Genomic DNA, 20,437 nt, shown 5'->3' on the forward strand with positions numbered 1-20,437 from the left:
GAGAACGAGTCTGCTGTGTTTACCAGCCTTCTGATAGTGGAAAGGGAGGTCTATTCATAAAGAAAGCTTTGCAGAAAAAAAGATATTTCCTCTTATAAACTGTTTGTGGCATTCAAGAAAAACATTGAAAAGATCATGACCTTTTTTGTTGTTAATCATGTGTTTTAATGTATAAAATCCAAGTCGTTTTTGTTATCACAGTAGGAAATATGACATTTAAAAGCGTAACCAGTTTTGTGAGACATGGTTGCTACGTAATCTTCTACTTCATAGCTAACAGATTTGTTGTTAAGAACCCTACAAACATTTCCCCCTTGAGTCATTTCACTAGCTATGTCATCTTCTACCAGGTTCCTTAATCTCTCATGTCTGTTTTCCACATTCATGAAATGGTCATGATAGTTTCTGACTCTTGAGGTTGTTTAATTTTTAATGACTTTATTGAAATGTAATTTACATGCTCTAAAATAAAAACATTTTAAGTGTTCTGTGAGTTCTGAAAAATTTTACAGTTGTACAAGGAGCATCACCATCCATTTGTAAAATATTCCTATCATCCCCAAAGCTCCATTTTATTGCTACCGCCCACACTCAGCCCCAGGCAGTCACCTGTCTGCTTCGTGTATCTGTGCTTTTTGCCTTTTCTAGATGTTTCCCATAAATTGAATCATATAATATGTATTGTTATTTCTCTTGTTTCTTCCACTGAGCATATTTTTGAGGTTCATTGATATTGTAGGAAGTACCAGTACTTATTCCTTTTCCTTGCAGAATAGTGTTACATTGTATGGATATGCCACATTTTACTTATCTGCTCGCCTGTGATTATTTTGGCTGCTTTTACCTTTCCATTATCGATAATGCTGCTTAAACATTTGCATGTAATTCCTTTGTGGACATGTTTTGCATTTGCCCTGAATGGATTCCTGGTAGTGAAATTCACAGTCTGTCTTTAGGCTGTCGTAACAGCCTACCAGAGACTGGGTAGCCTGTAAATAGTAAACAGTTCGTTTTCCGTAGTTCTCAAGCCTCGTAGTGCAGGATTTAGCACGGGTGGGTGAACAGCCAGTACACGATGCAGCACATGGTGGGAGGGGCCGGGGGTCTCTGTGTGCTTGTTAAAACACCAACCCGGTGCATCAAAGCTCCATCACCTAAGCACTTCTGAAGGCCCCCGCCTCCTAATATTATCTTCTTTGAATGTGAAGATTTTGAATTTTATAAATACACAAACATTCTTCACCTATTTTTTCTTCCCCTTTCTCTTTCTTCCCTTATTTTGCCCCACAGGTATTTGAAAGTTCTGCTCATTTTTTTTCCAACTATTTTTTCTCTTTTTCACAGAAATGCTATTTTCCTTCATCTGCCTTCCAGTTTACTGATTATCTCTATTGCTGTGTCAAATTTAACACTTAATTCCCGTGGAGAATTTTTCATCTCAACTCTGAAATTTACATTTTCTAATAGATTTCTTTCTAATAGGTTTTATTCTACATAAAGATCCCTCCCCTTTAACCATCTTTCTTAATTCTTTGAATATAATTTAGTTCATTGAAAATATTCATAATAGCTGCTTTAACAATTTTGTCTTCTAAATCTGTCGCTTGGATCTAGTCAGATTTTTTTTTTGACAGTTTTGTTCCTAAGTATGGTTCCTACTTTGCTGTTTTTTTGTTTGTTTGTTTGTTTGTTCTTACATATCTATTATATGACTTTGTTTGATGCTATAACAAATTATTACAAATTTAGTGATAATTCAGGCTTCTGTTCTCTGCTGTGTGGAGGAAGGGATCTATGTTGGAAGTTGAGCATCTCCCTTGCTATTTACTTTTAACCTGGCTCTCTTGTCTCTATCTGCCTTCAGTGGGGTGATAGTATAGTTACTCATGTAAGATGAGACCTTGATTTAATCCTTCTGTGGCTCTCTTCTTACTGAGCTTTCTTGGTCAGAAGCTTAACACAGAGATCTGTGGGCTAAATATCAAGGCACAGAGGATTGCACTCCTTCCTGGAGGTTGTGGGAGAAGTTGTTCCATAGCTGTTCCAGCTTTTAGATTCTGTTCAATTTCCCAGGCAATTAATTCACTTTCTGAATCTTTAAAGCTAACAATATAACATACCTTTAACCCTGTTTCCACCCAATAGATGTAGTCACATCGGTTTCTCTGGCCACAGTGGGAGTGGGTCTCTGCTCTGAAGGATTTGTGTGATTAGACTGAGCCAACCTGGATAATCCAGAATGATCTCTTCATCTCTATACTTTTAACCTTAATCACATTTGCAAAATCCCTTTTGCCATGTGAACTAACACATTCATAGACTCTGGAGATGACGGTGTGAATTTGTGCAGTGGACCTTATTATCTTTGCTTTGCTTCTAATTTCTTTAAGCCTAGCTTTCCAGTTGTCTCCCCTCCCACTGACTAGCTCACTGGTCAGCTGATAATGTGGACAAGGGTGTTATTCAAACACCTTGCACCTGTAAGGCTTCTGGTCTCTGCTGTGTGTGGGCAGAGGTACACATTCACAGTTGAGCATCTCCCTTGCTGTTTACTTTTCACCTGACTCTCCTGTATCTGCCTTGAGTGGGGTGATATTGTGACCTTGACTTGTGATATGAGCCCTTGACTTAATCTCTCTTGGGTGGGAATAGCCTCAGGCAAGAAGGCCTCTGACTCCTGCTTTTCTTACCCTAAATTTTGGCTATTTTTCAAGAATAAGTACATTACCATTTCTCATCTATGGCCTGACGTGGTTGCTTTTGGCAATTTTATCCAGGTTTATACTTTTTTATGATCCTATTTTTTTAAAGATGTATTTATTTATGCATACAGAACTGGGGGGGGTAGGCCAGAAGTGCAGGAGCAGTGAAAGGACACTCCCCAGAGACAGAGTGGGGAGCATCTGCTGAAATACACTGCTGAGGTCTGCTGCGCCATGCGGGTCACCTCTGAGGCTGGGTATCCGACTCACTGAAGGTGCTGCCTCCAGCTTGCAGTGCTGTGCTTCAACCATTGCACCATCAGGGAGGGTCAGATTTACACGTTTTTTGGCAGAGAAGACCCTCTAATCATTTCATACCATCATTACCAACATTTGAATAAAGTTTCATAAGGTTGCTTTTGGTGGAAATTAAGAGGAGAAGAAATGTATTCTCCGTGTAAGGAAATGACCCTGCTTACTCATTTTATGGGTAGAATAAACACATGAAAAATCTCACTGTGGTGTTATAAAATCCTGTTGTAACGTGTAGTGGAATTTCACAGCACCATGTGCTTGATTTTCCAGTAGCCTGGTGCTGGAAGCGGGGAGAGCACAGAGCCCTCAGTGATAGGAGACCAACAGGGCAGGAGTTGGAGGTTCAGTCCTGTCTAGAGCCCAGGTTCTGTGCCTTTCAGGAAAAAGTGAGAATTCACACCTCTGATCTTCTCATCATCCGCACAGCCAAGCAGCAAAAGTGATGGAGAAGTAAGGATTCCTCACCCCACCTGGGAACCTCCAGACTGGGGATTCATTAAGGTCATGGGGACGAGTAGTTCTTACTCTGAAGTGGCCCCTTAAACAGTATGGTCTTTCTTCTTTCTTTGGTGTTGTTTCCTAATGTTGGGATTTCTTCAGCTAACAACAACAGTCTATTATAAATCAAGCTACTCTACCACAAAGACCAAATAACTTCCACACAACACATACGTTCACCAAAGGGACACCAGATGACTCGACCTGCCTTTTCAGGGCTTTCTGGTCATAGTTTGTCCTGCTGGATGCTAGTGTGAGTCTCTACAGTGACTGAAGAGCCACACGGAAGCCTCACGTTGGCTGTCAGCCGCTGCCATCCCCACTGTTATTACAGCTGTCAAATCCGTGCGTGAACGAAGTCTTGAAAAAGTGTGTACAGATACTGTTTGCTGCTCATTGTGCATATTTTGTATGTTTTAGAATCCAGTAAAATTCTAAAATATTTTGAAATTTGTAACAGCTATCTATCAGACAGATCCATAATTTCTTCAGGTGAAAAAGTAAAAGCCAATGTTCTACTTTTTTAAGAATGAAAACTTTCAAACATAAACATAGAATGATATAATGAAGCGTCCTACACCATCGTCCAATTTTAACAATTATCTACATTTTAGAGCACTCATTTTATCTCTCGCCGTCTCCACCCTTTTTATTTATTTGTTGAGTGGTCTCATTCTTTTGCAATTCTCAGCGTTTCTGAAGCTGTAACTTTCCAGGTGGTCTAGTCAAGCATTCGGCTCTCTCTGAATCTGTAACTTACTCTTGTTACTACAACTCGTTTTTGGAGTTGATGGGTTTGGAGAGCGGGGAACTTGGGTTCACTCAGGGAAAAGTATCACCAGATCTCCCCTTTGAGCGGCATCCATGAGTCTCCCGGGCGAGTTTCTCCACAACACAGAGACGTTAGTTATATCCAAAGGGCGGGTTCATTATAAAAGGGAAAGAAGAATCAAGGACACCAGATAGACACAGGCGGCAGAAAGAGCTGGCTCCCCGAAAGGGAGAGGCTTGCTGAGTGGAGCTGCATGGTGGCAGGCGGGCGGCCTTAGGAGAGCAGTCTCCGCTGAGGGAGGCCGGTGAAGAGAAGCCCCAGCGTGGCACAGGGCAAACAGGAGGCTGCTGCCCTGCGAAGGGAGAGAGTTGGTGAAGAGAAGCACCTGCCAGCTGCACAGGCACAAGTGGGCAGGATGCTGCCCCGTGCCCGGGCAGAGACTGGCCTCTGGGAAGGCTCAGTCCTCCGTTTGCTGTTGATCTTGCACAACTGGGTAGCCAGTCCGCTGTGAACTGACTTTACTGATTCACAAGGACTGGTCTATTCCTGACTCACCTGATTATCCTTAGATTGTAGCTTTTTGAGCACCACCAATGAAAGACAGGGGTGCTTTCTGGTTTTGCATCTCTTCCTTGCTAAGCCCTGACCTCCAGTCGCTGTGTGTTCATCTCTGAGTCTGTAGTAACCGCACCTCAGCCACTGAACTGACGCTCAGCATTAAATGGATGCGAGGAGCGTCTGCTTGAGCCTCCTGCAGTCCTGACTCCTCACGACCCCGGTACCCCGTAACTATTCTGATACCTCAGCTAGATTAAAAGAACATTTTGTCTAACTTTTCTTGTGCTTACCAAGTTTAGTCTGAAACAAGCTACTCTACCATTGCTGGAAGGAGAAATTCTGCTGAAGAAGTGTAAATCAAATTGCAGACATGACATCATTCATCCACATAGACTTCAGTTTGCAGCTCTGGAAACTGTGGACATTTTCTTTTATATCCACAATACCATTTCATGTTCAGATTTTCTAGATTGTCTCACAAAAATCATTTTGTAGTTTAGTTTAGGCATTAAAGATGCCTAGGTTCTGTACATTATATTTGATTATTATATTTCTTAGGTCTCTCACGCTTGTCTCTTTTCATGCCAATAATCTTTTGAGGATACCAGGTCAAGGACCTGTAGAATTTCCTGTGTCCAGAATTGAGCTGATCTCATGCGTTTTTCTATCACTTGTTTTTCCTATGAAATGCCATTGCACTTCATGGGCCTGAATAAATTCAGTTTCTCCTTGGGGGGAGGTCAATATGCTTGAGAGGCAGATCAGAATAATTCCTCTGTGTCATGTCACATAGCAGGTCAGAATAATTCCTCTGTGTCATGTCACATAGCATGTAATGCCTTGTCCCACTTTAAAGATGCTAAAATAGATGGTCACACCTAATCTCTCCATGTTGAAATTCTCTATCCATCTGTCATCTACTGATTTCATCCTTTGATACTTTTTCTGGATCAATTCTGTAGACATTACAAAATGGTGGTCTAATTCTAGCACCATTTTAAAATCTAGTATGAGGCTGGCAACTGGGATACAATTTATGTAGGTTAAACTTACGCAAGTGAAATTCTCCTTTTAAGTTCAATAATATGTTTTGAATCCAATCTTTAAAAAGTGGCCCTCAGGCCCTCCCTGGTGTGCAGCAGGTTAAAGCTCAGCGCTGTGAAGCTGTCGGCAGCCACTGCAGCACCAGTTTGATCCTGGCCAGGGGTTGACCCACAGGGCACCGCAGACCTCTCCTGACCCCGCCCACTGCTCCCCTCAGCAGTGTGTTTCAGTCCATCTGCCTGTTCCTGCTCCCCACTCTGGTGAATCCTCTCACCCCCAGCATCACTGTCCTGTACCCCAGTTTGGTATGAATAAATAAATATTTAAAAATAAATAATGCCCCTCAACCAGAACTGGTTTGTTGCTTTTTTTTTCCTTCCCAGTATATACCAAACTGTGGTAAAACACTGTGATTGGTGATTACATCTTGTAGGACAGCCTCAGGCCTGGGGCCTGCCTTCAGGCATTTTCTACTCTATATTCCTTTTTTTTTTTTTAAACTATTTATTTATGTCTACAGAACTGAGGTACAGGCCAGAGGTGCAGAGCAGAACAGGGAGATCCATGAAGCACAGTGCTGAGGGGAGCAGCGGGTGACTCAGGAGAGGTCTGCCGCGCCCTGTGGTCACCTCCTTGGCGCGGGGTTGAACTTCTTCTGAGGCGGCTGCAGCCAGCTCGCAGTGCTGGGTCCTAACCGGTTGAGCCACCGGGAGGGGCCCTCTATCTTCTTTTCACCTGAGGCATTCCAGTTCTCGGATCGCAGCCTCCGTGTGAAATACAGGAGCAAGCCCACGGTGCTCCTGGGTCTGCCCAAGCTCGCCGCAGCTACTTCCTCTGCCCGTTTCACCACTTTGCTCCCTCACAGGCACCAAAGGCGGTTTCCCTCTCCAGGCCCAGGGTCCTGGAGCTGGGCGCCTGGCACTGCCCTGTGACTGGACACTTCCAACACCCCGCCAGAGCGCGTCTGCCCGTGCCGCCGCCCCGAACCCAGGCGCCCAGCCGGCCAGGCGCAGGGCATGTCTCTGCGCCCATGACCGCCGTCCGGCCTCAGAGCTCTCCCTCTCGGGTTTCTTCTCCCGTTTTCCCTCCGTTTGCATTCTGATGCAGTGCTCTGCTCGAGTGAGCCTGGCCAAGCCCACACTCCGGCTCGCCCACGCCCCCCTGCCAGTCCCTGCCCACGCACCCCCTGACCCGGGAGCCTGTCTGCACTAGCCCAAGCTCTGATGTCCCCAGAAACCGCCACGATCGCCCCGCTCTGGCGGCTCGCACAGTGTCTCGGGGTGCCCGCTTCGCGCCCCCCCCCCACTTCTACGCCTAGAGGGTCCAGTCCCTGAGGGCAAGGAGCCGGGCACTTGTCCACACCCGCCCCCTCCCCATCAGAGCCTGCAGAGTCTAGGGGGCCTCGCGCGCGCCTCCCTCTCAAGCTTGCCTTTAGTCTGTATGGGGCTCCGGCACCCCGATTCCTTCTCTGGCCCCGGTGTTTGCAGCCCTGTGATTGAACGCCACTGCAGGCCAATAAAGGTGGGGAACTTCTCCCAGCAGGAGTGGCGCCCCCGGTCTTCCTTGGGGCCCTCTAACAGGAGGCTCCAGGGATCGTGATTCTTATTCCACCTGTCAGCTGGGAGGCCCCAGAAACCACGCACCCCGCGACCGGTGGAGGCTGCCCGCAGGTATTTAGTGCAGGCCACTCAAAGACACTTGCTCGCATCCTCTCCCTCCCAATGCCCCACTTCTTAGTTTCAAGAAACCAGAGCAGGAACCTGGCGTGTGGTAATTATGCACCACTAGCTGCCATCATAGAACTAAAGGTTTTCTTTCCTTCTTTTCACTGACATGACAGACATCCACTTAGGGGAATGATTATTTGGATAAAATTACTTTTTGGCCTTTAAATTTAATTATGTCATATTCATAGCAATAAAATAAAATCCTAAATCCAGGCGCGCTTTAGAAGTGCCCAGGGCAATTACCTTCTGATAATGGTGTCCTGCACTGCAGCTTTGTCTGCAGCTCTGAAAATCTTTTCCACACAAGTAGTTAATGATGTTCGTTTTGTGAGGGGTGAGAGGCAAGCCACTGATCTCCTGGCGTACTGGAAGACAGCCCCAGGACCCTGGTGTCTCTCCTGTCTTCTCCCCTCCCTTCCCTCTTCAGTTCTGTGAGTGGCCAGCCTTCCAGTAATTTAAATACCTCCCTCTCTTTCTAATTTTTTAAGAGCGTGAGTGAGAAAATTCCTGTATCACATTTCAGGAGGGGAAGAACCACGGTGCCAACCGCACCCCTGTGTAAGCCGTGGCTCTGAGGTGCGGTCCAAGAGCAGGCTACCTGTGGGCCGATGTCACAGGCAGGTGTCTGTCGTCTCTGGGGAGCAGCCCCGGGAGCGTGTCCCTGATTGACTAAGTTTGAATGCGCCTCCTTCTCCCCTCCCAGCCCAGTCTCCCCAGCCCCCTGGGAGTCCGTGTAAGCCCTGCTGTCTCCCCCAGGAAACCCTCCATGTTCAAGCATCAGTCACCTGCTCGCTTCATACTTCAAGTCAACAAACTTGAGTTGAGCTTCCCCCGATAGTGAGACAGGTGTCACTTGGGCACCAAAGCATGCTGTGTCCTATGATAATTTTAGGTGTTGTGTGGCTGTTTACCTGTGTCTGCGGGGACTCGGGGGCCTTTGAGAACAGCCCATGTGTGTGTATCCAACGTGGTTGTTCCCCACCGGCCCGCATGCAGCGAGATAGTAGATGGTAAGGACCAGGTCACAGAGGGCGGAAGGGGTCAGACTCTGCACCACTGCATCTAATATAATCATTGATCAAACTGACCGTGAAACGTTCTTCCTCCACTGCAACACCCTGTTCTATTCTGTGGCTGAAGATGTCCCACAGCACCTCCGCTCCGCCTGCGGACAGCCGTCATGGCAAGCTCCGAGGAGGCGCCTGAATGAAAAGCCCCGTGGTCCAGTGCGGGGGTCAGAGAAATAACTGGGCCTGTGTACTAGGTGAGCTGTGATCATCTGTACAGCTAGAATTCAGAGGGCTTTGCAGCAAGCAGAGCGTGCGGTCGTACCCAGAGGGGGAGTCCTGAGAGTTCCGCCTTCTGTTCCAAGGCCGGCCTGGGTTCTGGGGCTCGCGGGGGAGGCTGAAGAGAAGACGAGCACCCGGTCTTCCCACTCGGCCCCCAAAGAGCAAGGCAGAGGCCGACCTTGCTTCTCTTCGCTCGTATTTGTCAGAGAGGCATCCAGGCCTGTCTTTCTGTGGCCCCTTAGTGCAAAAGGAATTGTGAGGAGCAGAAGAATGATGCTGTGCTTACGCCCCTCGGTGTTCCAGAGTTTGCAAAACCAGTGTGCCCTCACAGCTCACTCACAGCCCAGCCGGGGCTCGCGCCCACCCCACCCTCTCCACTGAAATGCTGACTGAGTGTAAGCGCACCTCACGCTGTCTGCCCTTTGGTTCCTTTCAGGATCTTCTACCCAGGAAGCCACCCCGTCAGAGGGGTGCAGGTCATGAAGGTCGGCAAGCTGCAGTTGCACCAGGGCATGTTTCCTCAGGCCATGAAGAATCTGAGACTGGTGAGTCGCCAGCTTCACGCAGGGCTGCTGCGGTCCCTTGGGGGGTGTCGGTAGCCTCGTGGCATTCATCAGTGCTACGCTGCACACCTGTGTGCACACACACTGCCCCTCACACACGTGTGCTCTTCCACTTTGCCACAGATATTTACCAACCCCCTCTGAGCAAAGAAACAACCAGACCCTGATGGGTGACGTTTGCCCGTTTCTGTGGTTTAAACATGCTCACCTCTCGCTGACTTTCAACTGCCAATATAAAACCAGCCAGCGCATGGAAATGATGGAGATTTACCGATCTGCTCTCTGACTGCTGCAGAGGCCTCAGGCCTCTCCTGCATGGTGCCCAGCTCCCCTCGTGCCACCCACCTGCTGCCCACAAGGCGTCGCCCGCCTCTCCTGCCAGGGAGACTGGCGCTTGGCCATCGTGGCCATCGCCGGCTCTTGCGGACCCGTGTTCCCTCAGCCCTGCTGTCCTCTCCACACAGCCTCTCCCAGGTCACCCTCACTGCCCAAAAGCTGGTTCCTCTTCCTTAAACGCCCTCTCCTCCTCCTCCACCGGGGTGGGCCGGACTCCACGGGTCCTCTGAGGCCAGCTCAAGTGTTGGCTGAGTCTCTGTGTGTTTGCTCCCTCGGCCCACGGCACTACTGTAAGGAGGGAATCGTGTCTCCCTGTCCGCAGACGGTGAGGTCTTTGTGGTCCTCTTTGTAACCAGCTCAGCACCTCACATTGTGTGAAGTGTTGACAGAAAAAGAAGGCAGAGACGCTTCCCAGGTACGCGATGTTCCCATGCCAGGGTGGCCGCGAGTAAGAGCTTTGTAAGCGACCACATGCATTCTTTCTGTTCCGTGGGGCTAGAAAGCACTAATGCTGCTCATCTCTGCACGATCTTGTCGGGTCCTCGTGACCGTTGGTGGCCACAGGGCCAGACATTTTCATTTTCTTTGAACATGACAGGAACCGAAGCTTGGGACATTCGAGAGCTTATCTAGTGTCACACTGAGGCAGAGCCAGGCCTGGTCTGCTCAGTTGAATTCAACATGTGTTGATTAGATGCTTCTATTAATCTGAATAGACTCAGTGTTGTCCTTACAGTTAGTGGAGGAAACAGACACGCGAACTCGTCATTAAATCCAGGCTGGCGTCCAAGGCTCTGTTCTTCCCTCTGGACTAACCCCCTTAAATAGATGAGGTGCTCTGGTAAGACGGAGCGTGTGGAAATCTTTTCAGACCCACTGAGTTCCCGATTCAACTCAGGCGGAATAAAAAGGGCCAGAAATCGGAGGAGGTGTGGATGTCTTCCATCTGGTATGTGAGGCTTTATTATCGCCACGGCTGCCGACCTCCAGGAGGAGACATCGAGCACCCTCAGCTCATGGACGAGTCATACCCTGAGGGACGTGTGGCCTTCCTGGGCCAGCAGGACGGGAGCGGCTGTGCTGGCATCAGCGGGCCTCCGGGTCTCCTCTGTCCACCTGTCCTTGTGCCCAGTTCATTGTCCGTTGTGTGAGCCTGCCCCTGCTTCTTCCAGAAGCTTCCTGGGTCTTCATTCAGGCACCTTCTGCTCTTGGTACCGAAGATAAGCCCAAGCACGGACTCTGATCGCTGCCAAGTGAAAGACTCAAGACGCAGCCTCAGAAAGCCCGTTGCGAGATTTGGGTGAAGTCCTGGCCTTAGCCCAAGCTTCCTGTTTGGCTCAGAGAGAAGCCTGACGCTTGCTGGGTGCTGATTAGCAACCAGACGCAAATTGCAGCCCTGGGAAGGCCGGCTCCTGAAGAGAGCCCTTGGGTGCAGAATCAGGCTCAGCTTCCAGTCCCGCCAGTGACTGAAACAAAACCAGTCTCCTAATCCCTCTGCATATAATTTCCCCATGGAATTGCCCTAGGAAGTAGACGAGGCATTGTTTTAGGAAGTACAGATTGTGTGAACTAAATATTGTGTGAGAGTGTGTCTTGCCACATCCCAAGTATGTCAAGACTCTAAAGGATTATTTAAATAATTACTGAAAATATTAAGTATATTTATTTTTATTAAATATATGCACTTTCTAACCAGATTTTACAAAGTAGAATTAATATCTTAAATAATAATTTAAATTCAATCAAGTTCTGTAATTACATTTAAATAATTCTTTGACGTATTTAATATTTGCTGTTCCCCTACTACCTGGTCCCTTTGGCTCTAGGCTTATCATCAGGGGTTCTGGGTGTTGCCTCTTTGAGCACTTATGCTCCGTAACTTCTCCCCAGTGACTCACTTGCATAGGCTGTGTCTCCCCCAGGTAAGCAGGAAATTCCTCACGGTTGCCCCAGCTGAGAAACCTTTTGCGTCTCCTGGGCCACCTAACGATTGCACACGCCCCAACACGTCAAGTCTGAAACATGCAGACCCGAGAGGATACATCTCTTTAATCAAAGGAGGACATTCCAGGACACATCCTGGCCTTCTTCGTTTCAGCTGCGTGTTGCTAATAAATGAGATCACACGACCTTTGCTGCAGAGACACACTGAATGTGGCCATCTCTTCACCAGCTCATGTGCCCCTGACAGTGTCGAAGCAGGTCAATTTCATTCTGCAGAAAGCTGTTCTTCCTGAACTTTCTCAGGGCTCAGGTAACCTAGAGAGGGAAAAGAAAAGAGGTAGCCTTTGCCTTTTGAAACTGAACTGATGTTCTCCACCTGGCATGCCTAGACTGCCTTTCTTGTCTTAGAAACTCTGGAAATAATGGGATGAAATAGCTTGAAAAGAGTTTCTAAGGCTGAGTTTGGAACAGAAATCAGAGAAGCTTCAGAAACAGAAATTTGTTGCAGATTCAATTAGGCCGGGGCCTCGTCCAGGAGGGAATTCGCTTAGCCCAGCTGATTTGGTTTCGGTTTCCATCTCCACTGGGCTCAGCTGAAATTCCTGTGATTGCCACCCTAGGACTGTCCTGGGGCCTCTGCCCAGCACTTCCCTCCTGCTTTCTCCTGTCCCTAATCTACTTTCATTTCTTTCCATTTATTTCTTGGAAGAATTTTGTTAGCTACTAATGTGACTTTTTGAACCTCAGAGGCAACAGCCCTCATCTGGCTGTCTTAGCCGTGAGGCTGTTTCTTTTCTGCGAGCTCTGCACACTGCCAGCTCCTTCCCCCTGCCAGACTGGGGGATAATCACAGTCTTTTCCCTTAAATATCCATTTTTGGATTTCAATGTAAGTTTCCTACATCAAACTCAATGGTTTTCCCCTTGTCATTTCATTTTGTTGATGCATTTTGAGGTCCTTTAGCTTCTCCTGGGCCTGAGTGGAGCACACAGGTTCCCACATCCGGGACGTCACTGCCACAGGTGTGAGCTAGTCCAGCACACCCAGGGAGCCGAAGGAGAGCCATGCTCTTCTTGCCTACACAGTTCCGTTGTTCTCGTTCTAGTCTGCTTCAGTTGTTCTTAACCTCTCTTTAGTTATGTTCTTTTCTGGAATCCAGTGAGAAAACTAAATCACCCCAGGAAAGTGTACACACGTGCTACATTTGGTGTATGTCATGGGTTGGGGGTTCAGAGGCAGCCTGAAGGCACAACACAGACTCTCCAACTGCCCACGGTCTCAAAGCTAAATGACTTTCCTCTAAGTGTGTAGCATCACACCTTAACATGTGGGCAGATGGGAGGGAGAGCATGTGGGTATGCAGAGATAATGTGCCAGAATCATCAGGAACCAAAGAGCTGCTTGGAATTCCTCCCCACTGATACTTATGGGTGTTTCCATTGACCTTGAAACATGTTTGGTAAAATTTCGTGTTCATGGTTGAAAGACTTAAGACTACCCAAAGAAAACTACAGATTCAGTGCAATCTCTGCCCAAATCCCCATGATATCCTTTTTTGGAAAGAGAAAATTCCACCTTAAAATTGATAGAAAATTTCACAGGACCTTAGTCATTACAATAATCTTGAAAGTATAGAAAAGAGGTGGAAGTCTCATATTTTCTGATTTCAAAATTTACTTTAAAGCTACAACAATCAAAATAGTGTGGTACAGACATAAAGCAAGCCGTTTGTACATGAAATACTCTTCAGTCATTAGAAAAGACAGAATGATGCCATCTACAGTGAAATGAAAGGACTCCAGTGGAATTGTGTATTATAAAACTAGCCAGAAGTACAGACTGGGACAGATAATAAACATATAGTGGCAAACTACGTCCTTATAAAAACTTCTGGACATTAACCATGATGTGAGGTTCCTGAGGTCAAAAGAGAAAAGGGATGGAGAAAAGATCAAGGGGCTCCCAGGATGGTGTTGGGGAAATAAAATAAGTTTTTAAACAAGTCTTCTGTTTACTGAAAAAAAAAAAAAACAACAACTAGTTTCTTAATTTCCTTCTTGAATTATTCACTGTCAGTATATGGAAACACAACTGGCTTTTTTGCATGTTGATTTTCTGTCCTGCTACGTTATTGGATTTATTTGTTACGATTATTGTTGTTGTTACCATTATTTGCTGAGCAGTGACAAACGTCCTGCTGGGTCACCTGGGCTGAGTCAGAAAATTAACATATCCCAGCAAACAAAAAATGAAGGATGTATTTCTTAGTAGGGGAAAGGCAAACAGTTGGGAAAATAAACAGTAATTAAAGGTAGCGGTAAAAACTAGCTGTTGTGTAGGAACCTGCTGGATTAGAATTCTACACTGGAATTCATCATTGTGTGTTGTCATGTAGATCAAATAATAAAACACCCCCGTGGGCCCTCCCTGGTGGCGCAGCGGGTTAAAGCACAGCACTGAGAAGCTATAGCCACTTCTGCATGAGTTCGATTCCTGCCTGCCCTGGAGGTGACCACAGGGCACGGCAGACCTCTCCTGACCCGCCCGCTGCTCCCCTCAGCAGTGGACTTTGTCAATCTGCCTGTTCTGCTCCCCACTCTGTCTCTGGTGAAGCCTCTCACCATCCCTGAGCCTCTGGCCTGTATCCCAGTTCTGTATGAATAAATAAGTAAATCTTTAAAAAAAGAAAAAGAAAAAAAAGAAAAACACCCCAGTATTTCACCCACCCCCAACAAAAAAAGACCAGAGAGGTAGGGGAGAGGACCTAGAACTGAACGCCAAGCACATAGAATCAACCGATCTTTGAGACGAGAACCAAGAACCCAGTGGGGGAAGGGAAGTCTCTAACTAAATCCATGGGCTTGGTTTTTGTACCTACATGTGTGGAACAAAGCGGCACTCTTCTGTGTCACCATATTTTTTTTTAAGATTTATTCTTTTATGCACACAGAACTGGGGTACTGGGCCAGAAGTGCAGAGGGGGCAAAAGGACTCACCAGAGACAGAGTGGGGAGCAGAACAGGCCGACTGACGGAGTCCACTGCTGAGGGGAGCAGCAGGCGGGTCAGGAGAGGTCTGCCGCGCCCTGTGGGTCACCTCCGGGGCAGGCGGGGATCGAACTCATGCTGAAGTGGCTTTAGCTTCTTAGCTTTAACCCACTGTGCCACCAGGAAGGGCCTCGCCATATTTTTAAGGATTCATGAAAGACCTAAGTGGAGGAGCTAAATTATACAAAAGTCGTAGAAGAGAATGTGGAGGAACAACTTCAGGACATTGGGTTTGGCAGTGGTATTTTGGATCTGACCCCAAAGGAACAGGCATCCCAGGAGAATGGTCCTTTCAGTGGATCCTACACTTCGCGCTATTCAAGCATTAGAATAGAGCAGTCAGCAGGGCCGCAGCTGAGCTCAGGGGGTCACCAAAGGCTTTGCAGTTCTCGGTAGCCCATTGTCAGGAAGCGCTTTTGTGGCTCTGAAGCTGGTGATGTGTTGGAGATAATGCTTCTTGCATTTCCAGCTTTGGGTTCCTACCCCACTTCTGCATCTGTCTCCTCTACTCTGTCCTCAGCCTGAGCTGTGTAGAATAAGAACACTCGATTGTCTTTTCCCCTGCTGTGATCTACTTCCACGGTTCTTACCACGCATACATTTCTTTTCTCTCTGAATTTTATATCCATATTTAAATCACGCTTGAGGAAGTCACTCACTGGATTCCCTCAGGCTCAGGGCTGAGAGTAGGAGATCCTTGATCAGCTTAATAATTTTACATTAAAAATTAATAAGAAATTTATGTTGTTTGCAACTTGAAATTGTAATCTGATGTAATTCATCGTATTTAATATGTAGCCACACTTCTGAAGTTACTGAAAAACTGACGTGAGATTGAAGTCAGTTCTGGGGACCCCATCTTTATTCCTGAGTGGCAGACAATCCGCTCGGCCATTTCTCATGTGACATTTAGCGTCAGTAGCTGGGTGAAGCAATCCTTACCCCCCTTGGTGACTGGCAATGAGTTCTCTGTGGAAGATTATAAGCAAAAGGCTCTTTTTAAATGCTGCCGTTAAAAAAATAAAATTTAATGGAAAGAGATAAGCTTTTCCCAGCACAAGCTGACTCCAATTTTATGTGTCCTTAATCTGTTTCCTATATTGCTGTAGGAAATTAAGCCAAGATTGTCCTCTCTGACATACGCAACACATGTATGGCAGTGAGGAGGGGCGGGTGGGAGGGGGCACAGAGCTAGGGAAAGAAGACCTCTTGCGTCAGAGACTCAATATGACTTTATCTTGGGCGGGAAGTAACCCGCCCCTTCCTGTGCGACTGAGCCCGCGGCGGCCATACTGAGCCAGCCGGAAGCTGTGGCCGCGGGGCACAGGTGTCGCGGAGCACTGCTGACCCAGCTCACCTGTCGGCCCAGGTGAGACAGGGTCAGGACCAGCGACCTCTGACACCAGGTGTGAGTTTCACCCCCAGCCCACACTGCCTGACCCATCATCGCACACACACAGCCACTGACATGCACGTTACTGAATTCTGCCTCTCTTCCCTCCGTTCTCCCCTTTTCTCTTCTGCCCCGCCCACCACTCGGAGCAAACTGCAGGGTGTACTTGTTTATCATATTTGTAGTTGATTTTGCTTTCCAGACTAATGATGGGCATTTGTTTTAAAGACTTATTTATTTATGTTTACAGAACCGGGGTACAGGCCAGAGGTGGAGTAGGTGAGAGGATTCACCAGAGACAGAGGGGGGAGCAGGACTGCTGGGGGGGAGCAGCGGCGGGTCAGGAGAGGTCTGCTGCGCCATGTGGGTCGCTCTCTGGCCAGGAATCGAACCCTTGAAGCAGTAACAGTGGCTTTAGAAATGTGGTGCATTAACCGTTTGCGCCACCAGAGAGAGCCCCAGTGATGGGCATTTATTTTTCAGTACATTTAAATTGACCCTCGTCCCTACTCTACTCATTTCCTCTGCTTCTAGCCACCCCTGTGGGTAAGACCCTCAATGTCACTACCTCAGGCCTTCGCATCCACGCCAGCAGCTTGCCCACCTCCCGATCTTGCTCCAGTGAGTCAGTCTCTGCCCAGCGCAGACGCCACCCCCAGGATCTCGGATTAGGAAGCACCTGTCACCCCCTGCATGTCTCATAAGCTGCGTAGGATTAGAGGATTTTCTGGTGCCCTCCTAGGTCACTGCAGACTTTTTACTGGGAGAGGCTACACAGGGCAGCCCTAGAAGGAGCAGAACTGAGTGCAGGTGTTACCCTGAGCCTTCCCCAGTGGACGGGAGACTCTGGGTCAGTGCAATGAATGTTGGTCCTTAAGGATGGATCTCTTCTTTCTTGCTTTTGTAACATTTTTAATCACGATAACACTGCTTTACAACATGGCATATGATTTAGGAATTTGAGCTCAGACCTCTAAAGAGGTCTACCACACCACGCTCATCACCAAAGTACCAATAAGCTCCACCCTACAAAATTCAGTGACTTCTAAATTTACTCCTCACCCCTAACCTTCCTCCTTGAGTAGACTCTATACAGCTATAAAGCTTCTAGAGAGCAAAAGAAAATGCAAGACTATGAAAAAGAAACCTATTGGATGGGAGAAGATACACAAAATATCAATAATAAGTGCTCAATATCTAAGATATCTAAAAACTCATTCAGTTCAAAATAACAAACAACAAATCTAATTAATAAATGGGCGTGAACAGACCATTCACTGAAGGGGCTATCCAGAAGGTCAAAAGACATGGAAAATGTTTGTCATCCCTGCTAATAAGGGAGATGGAGGTTAAAATCAGTGAGATGCCATCCCACACTTGTGATAATGGCCCATATTTAAAAGACTCCCAACAAAACTATGGGAGAAGATGCAGAGAAAGAGGGACCTGTGTAAACTGGCACAGCCATTATGAAAAGCAATCTGAATTTACCTTAATTAATAAACTGAAAATGGAAATACCATACAACCCAGAATCCCTCCCTTGGGCATCTAGCCAAAGAATATGAAGCCAAACACACAACCCCCCTTTACAACATGTGAGACATGGGAGCAGCCTCAATACCCACCAAGGGATGACAGATCAAGGAGATGTGATTTATGCTGTGGAGTGTTATATCGTCACGAAAAGGATGAAATGCCGCCCATTTCAACAAAATGGAGGGAATTTAAGTGAACTATATGTGATCAGTAAGTCACAACTATAAAAAGAAATACTTGAGGCATTTATGTAACAGGTGCTTCAATAGTATACAATACTTCAAAAGCCAGTGGACCCCGGTAAACATCCTGAGTGTGCCTAGGTTAAGAAGGAAGGGAAAGGGACATGGGGGTGAAAGGGATTGGGTGAGGGGCAAGGGAGTTTTTTAAAATCTCATTAAACATCAAAGATTTAGTGACGGGCTTGAAATGGAGACTGAAAAGAGAGTCTTAAAATATTGATGCCGTAATATCTTAGGACATGAAAAGAATACAAAAATATGTGTCCATAATAATCACATAACAAATAGCTAATAATTGAATGCAGCATACAAAACTGAAAATATATTTTCAGGTGGTCGCAACATAGTGTTCTGTCCTTAACATTACTGATTCATTCTAGTTGTTCTTTGTAAACCTTGGTAATTGCTCGCCAAGACTAACAATCTCTCAGGGTCACTGTTGGGTTTCAGGCTGTGGCGTGAATTGAGTGGTGAGTCTGCTCTCTCAACACCACATTAAATAGCCACCGTGATCACTTCACATTCTGGGCTGGAGAATGACGGTCTTGCTCACACTGCAGCCCTGTGGTGTTCTCCAGATTCATGGGGAAGAGATGGGAGGGATGGGACCCTCCTACTTTGAGATCAAGCCAGCCTTCTTTCCTTTTCCTTCAGGCTTTTGATATTATGAGAGTGACGCATGGCAGAGAGCACAGCCTGATTGAAGACCTGATTCTACTTTTAGAAGAATGTGACGCCAACATCAGAGCATCCTGAGAGAACCCAGACCTTTCTCAACTGCCTTATCCAGGTCACACACTGTATGCTTTGTGTGCTCTGCTGTGTGAAACCCCCTTTTGGAAATGCTATTCTGTTTGTACAGGTAGTAAAGACAGACATATGGTTTGCAAACCCTAAGAATCTTCAGTTGTAGAGAAACACGACTGTAATAAACATGGAAATTTGTTCGAAAATGCCACCTAGTCGTTTCTTTGCTTCCTAATTGGTGACTTTCCCATTCAAGGTGGCAGTAATACAATTGCCAATCCTGTGACAAGCACAACAGAAAAAGCTTTCTCCTTGGATAAAAATCAATGTTTTCACATTTGTTTCATCACAAACACTTGACGTCCTTTTTGACGAGAAGCAGAGTTTTCAGATGTTGCCTTTACTCTGTCAGAACTAATGTGTCTGTTATCCATTTCCAAATACCCAAGAAGTTTTATCTCGAGGCCCAGTGGCCGGCCGGACACTCACCAGTTGGTCCTGCTGGGTTTCCGTGCAGCAGGAGCGGACTCGGGCAAGCCCCCGTGCGCAAGAGCTTTTCAAAATCTGCTTGACCCAGAGTCCATGGGTCACACCCAGAACCAAGGGTGGACAGACTCCCCTCGACTGTGGGAACTACAAGATTCTGCTGCAAGGTCACGGATGAAGCAACTGTGAAGGTGAAGCAACTGTGGTCATCTCTGTAAAACCCCACCCAGCAGCTCTTAGCGGTTTAGGCTTAAAGATCATTGAGTGAATGTTGTGAAATCCATAGACCTTCTTTATAAAAAAGCATATGAACAGATGAACAATTTGCTTTTCGGTTCAGGGATTTGTGAACTGCCTATGACCCATCTGTGGACTGTCTGGGGCTCTTCATCTAATAAAAAATAGATGCTACATCTCAGGAACTCTGGTGGGAATTGTATTGGTTTCTCACTTTAAATTCGTTGGTGGGGAGTGGGGTGGAGAAGCCATAACAGAAGGTGAGGAGAACTCTGCCTTACCAGCGAGTTCACCGTGCGTGTGCCAATTTTCTGAATGAAATTTATCAGTCAGTGATGATCCCTGGATTAAGAGCTTTGCCTTCACACCTCCTAGAGAAAAGCATGATAGATTTAAATCCCTCTCAGCTGGCTTCCGGCTTTCTGGGGAAAACCACGCTGAAGAGGAAGGCTTCCTGCTTGCATCAACTTTAAATCGAAAGCAAACATTGAAGCCCTGGTAAACATTTACTGAACAACTTCACAGCAAAAATAATTTCGGAGAACGGGGAGGGGATGGAGAATATCATTTAAAATCCACGTCACCCGTGACTGACGATTTATCGCTGCTCCAGCCTCCATCACTGCTGTTTCATTAATCCACAGTCATTGCAGCGGCAGGCCTTTCTCACATCAGTAACTTGCCACCATTAGTAGCTCCTCTGGGATGGGAACACATTTAAACTGAAAATGAACACGCTGGGCATAATTTATAGCCATGTCATAGGAATGCCAAGAGTGTGGGGGAGGAAGGCTGCCTGGGAAAGCTGCTGGCTAGGGGAGCTCAGGGCTGGCCTTCCCTGGCCAGGTGGGAGACGGGCGGGCAGGGGGGCAGCCATACCCCGTTGAACCCAGACAGCCACGAGCCAGAGGCCCTTCAGTCAAGCTTCAGTGCAGGAGTGAAAGAGAAATCCCATCCACGCAAGTCCTCCCCCGACTTGTGGCTTGAAAATTCTATTCT

General features: G+C 46.9%; 1 protein-coding gene across 1 annotated transcript in view; it reads left to right on the forward strand.

Annotated features, from left to right (window-relative positions):
• The window catches only part of SMYD3 (SET and MYND domain containing 3), a 395,478-nt gene extending 376,552 nt beyond the window's left edge, over nt 1-18,926 (forward strand). The window contains exons 10-11 of the mRNA XM_004691039.1: nt 9,342-9,450; nt 18,623-18,926. Of these exons, the coding sequence (XP_004691096.1) occupies nt 9,342-9,450; nt 18,623-18,724 (211 nt within the window). The 3' untranslated portion in view covers nt 18,725-18,926. The remainder of the gene's footprint in view (nt 1-9,341; nt 9,451-18,622) is intronic.
• Nucleotides 18,927-20,437: the final 1,511 nt, after the last annotated feature.

This window comes from Condylura cristata, unplaced genomic scaffold (genome assembly GCF_000260355.1).
Source record: "Condylura cristata isolate star-nosed mole 26May11 unplaced genomic scaffold, ConCri1.0 scaffold00029, whole genome shotgun sequence".
Lineage (NCBI taxonomy): Eukaryota > Metazoa > Chordata > Mammalia > Eulipotyphla > Talpidae > Condylura > Condylura cristata.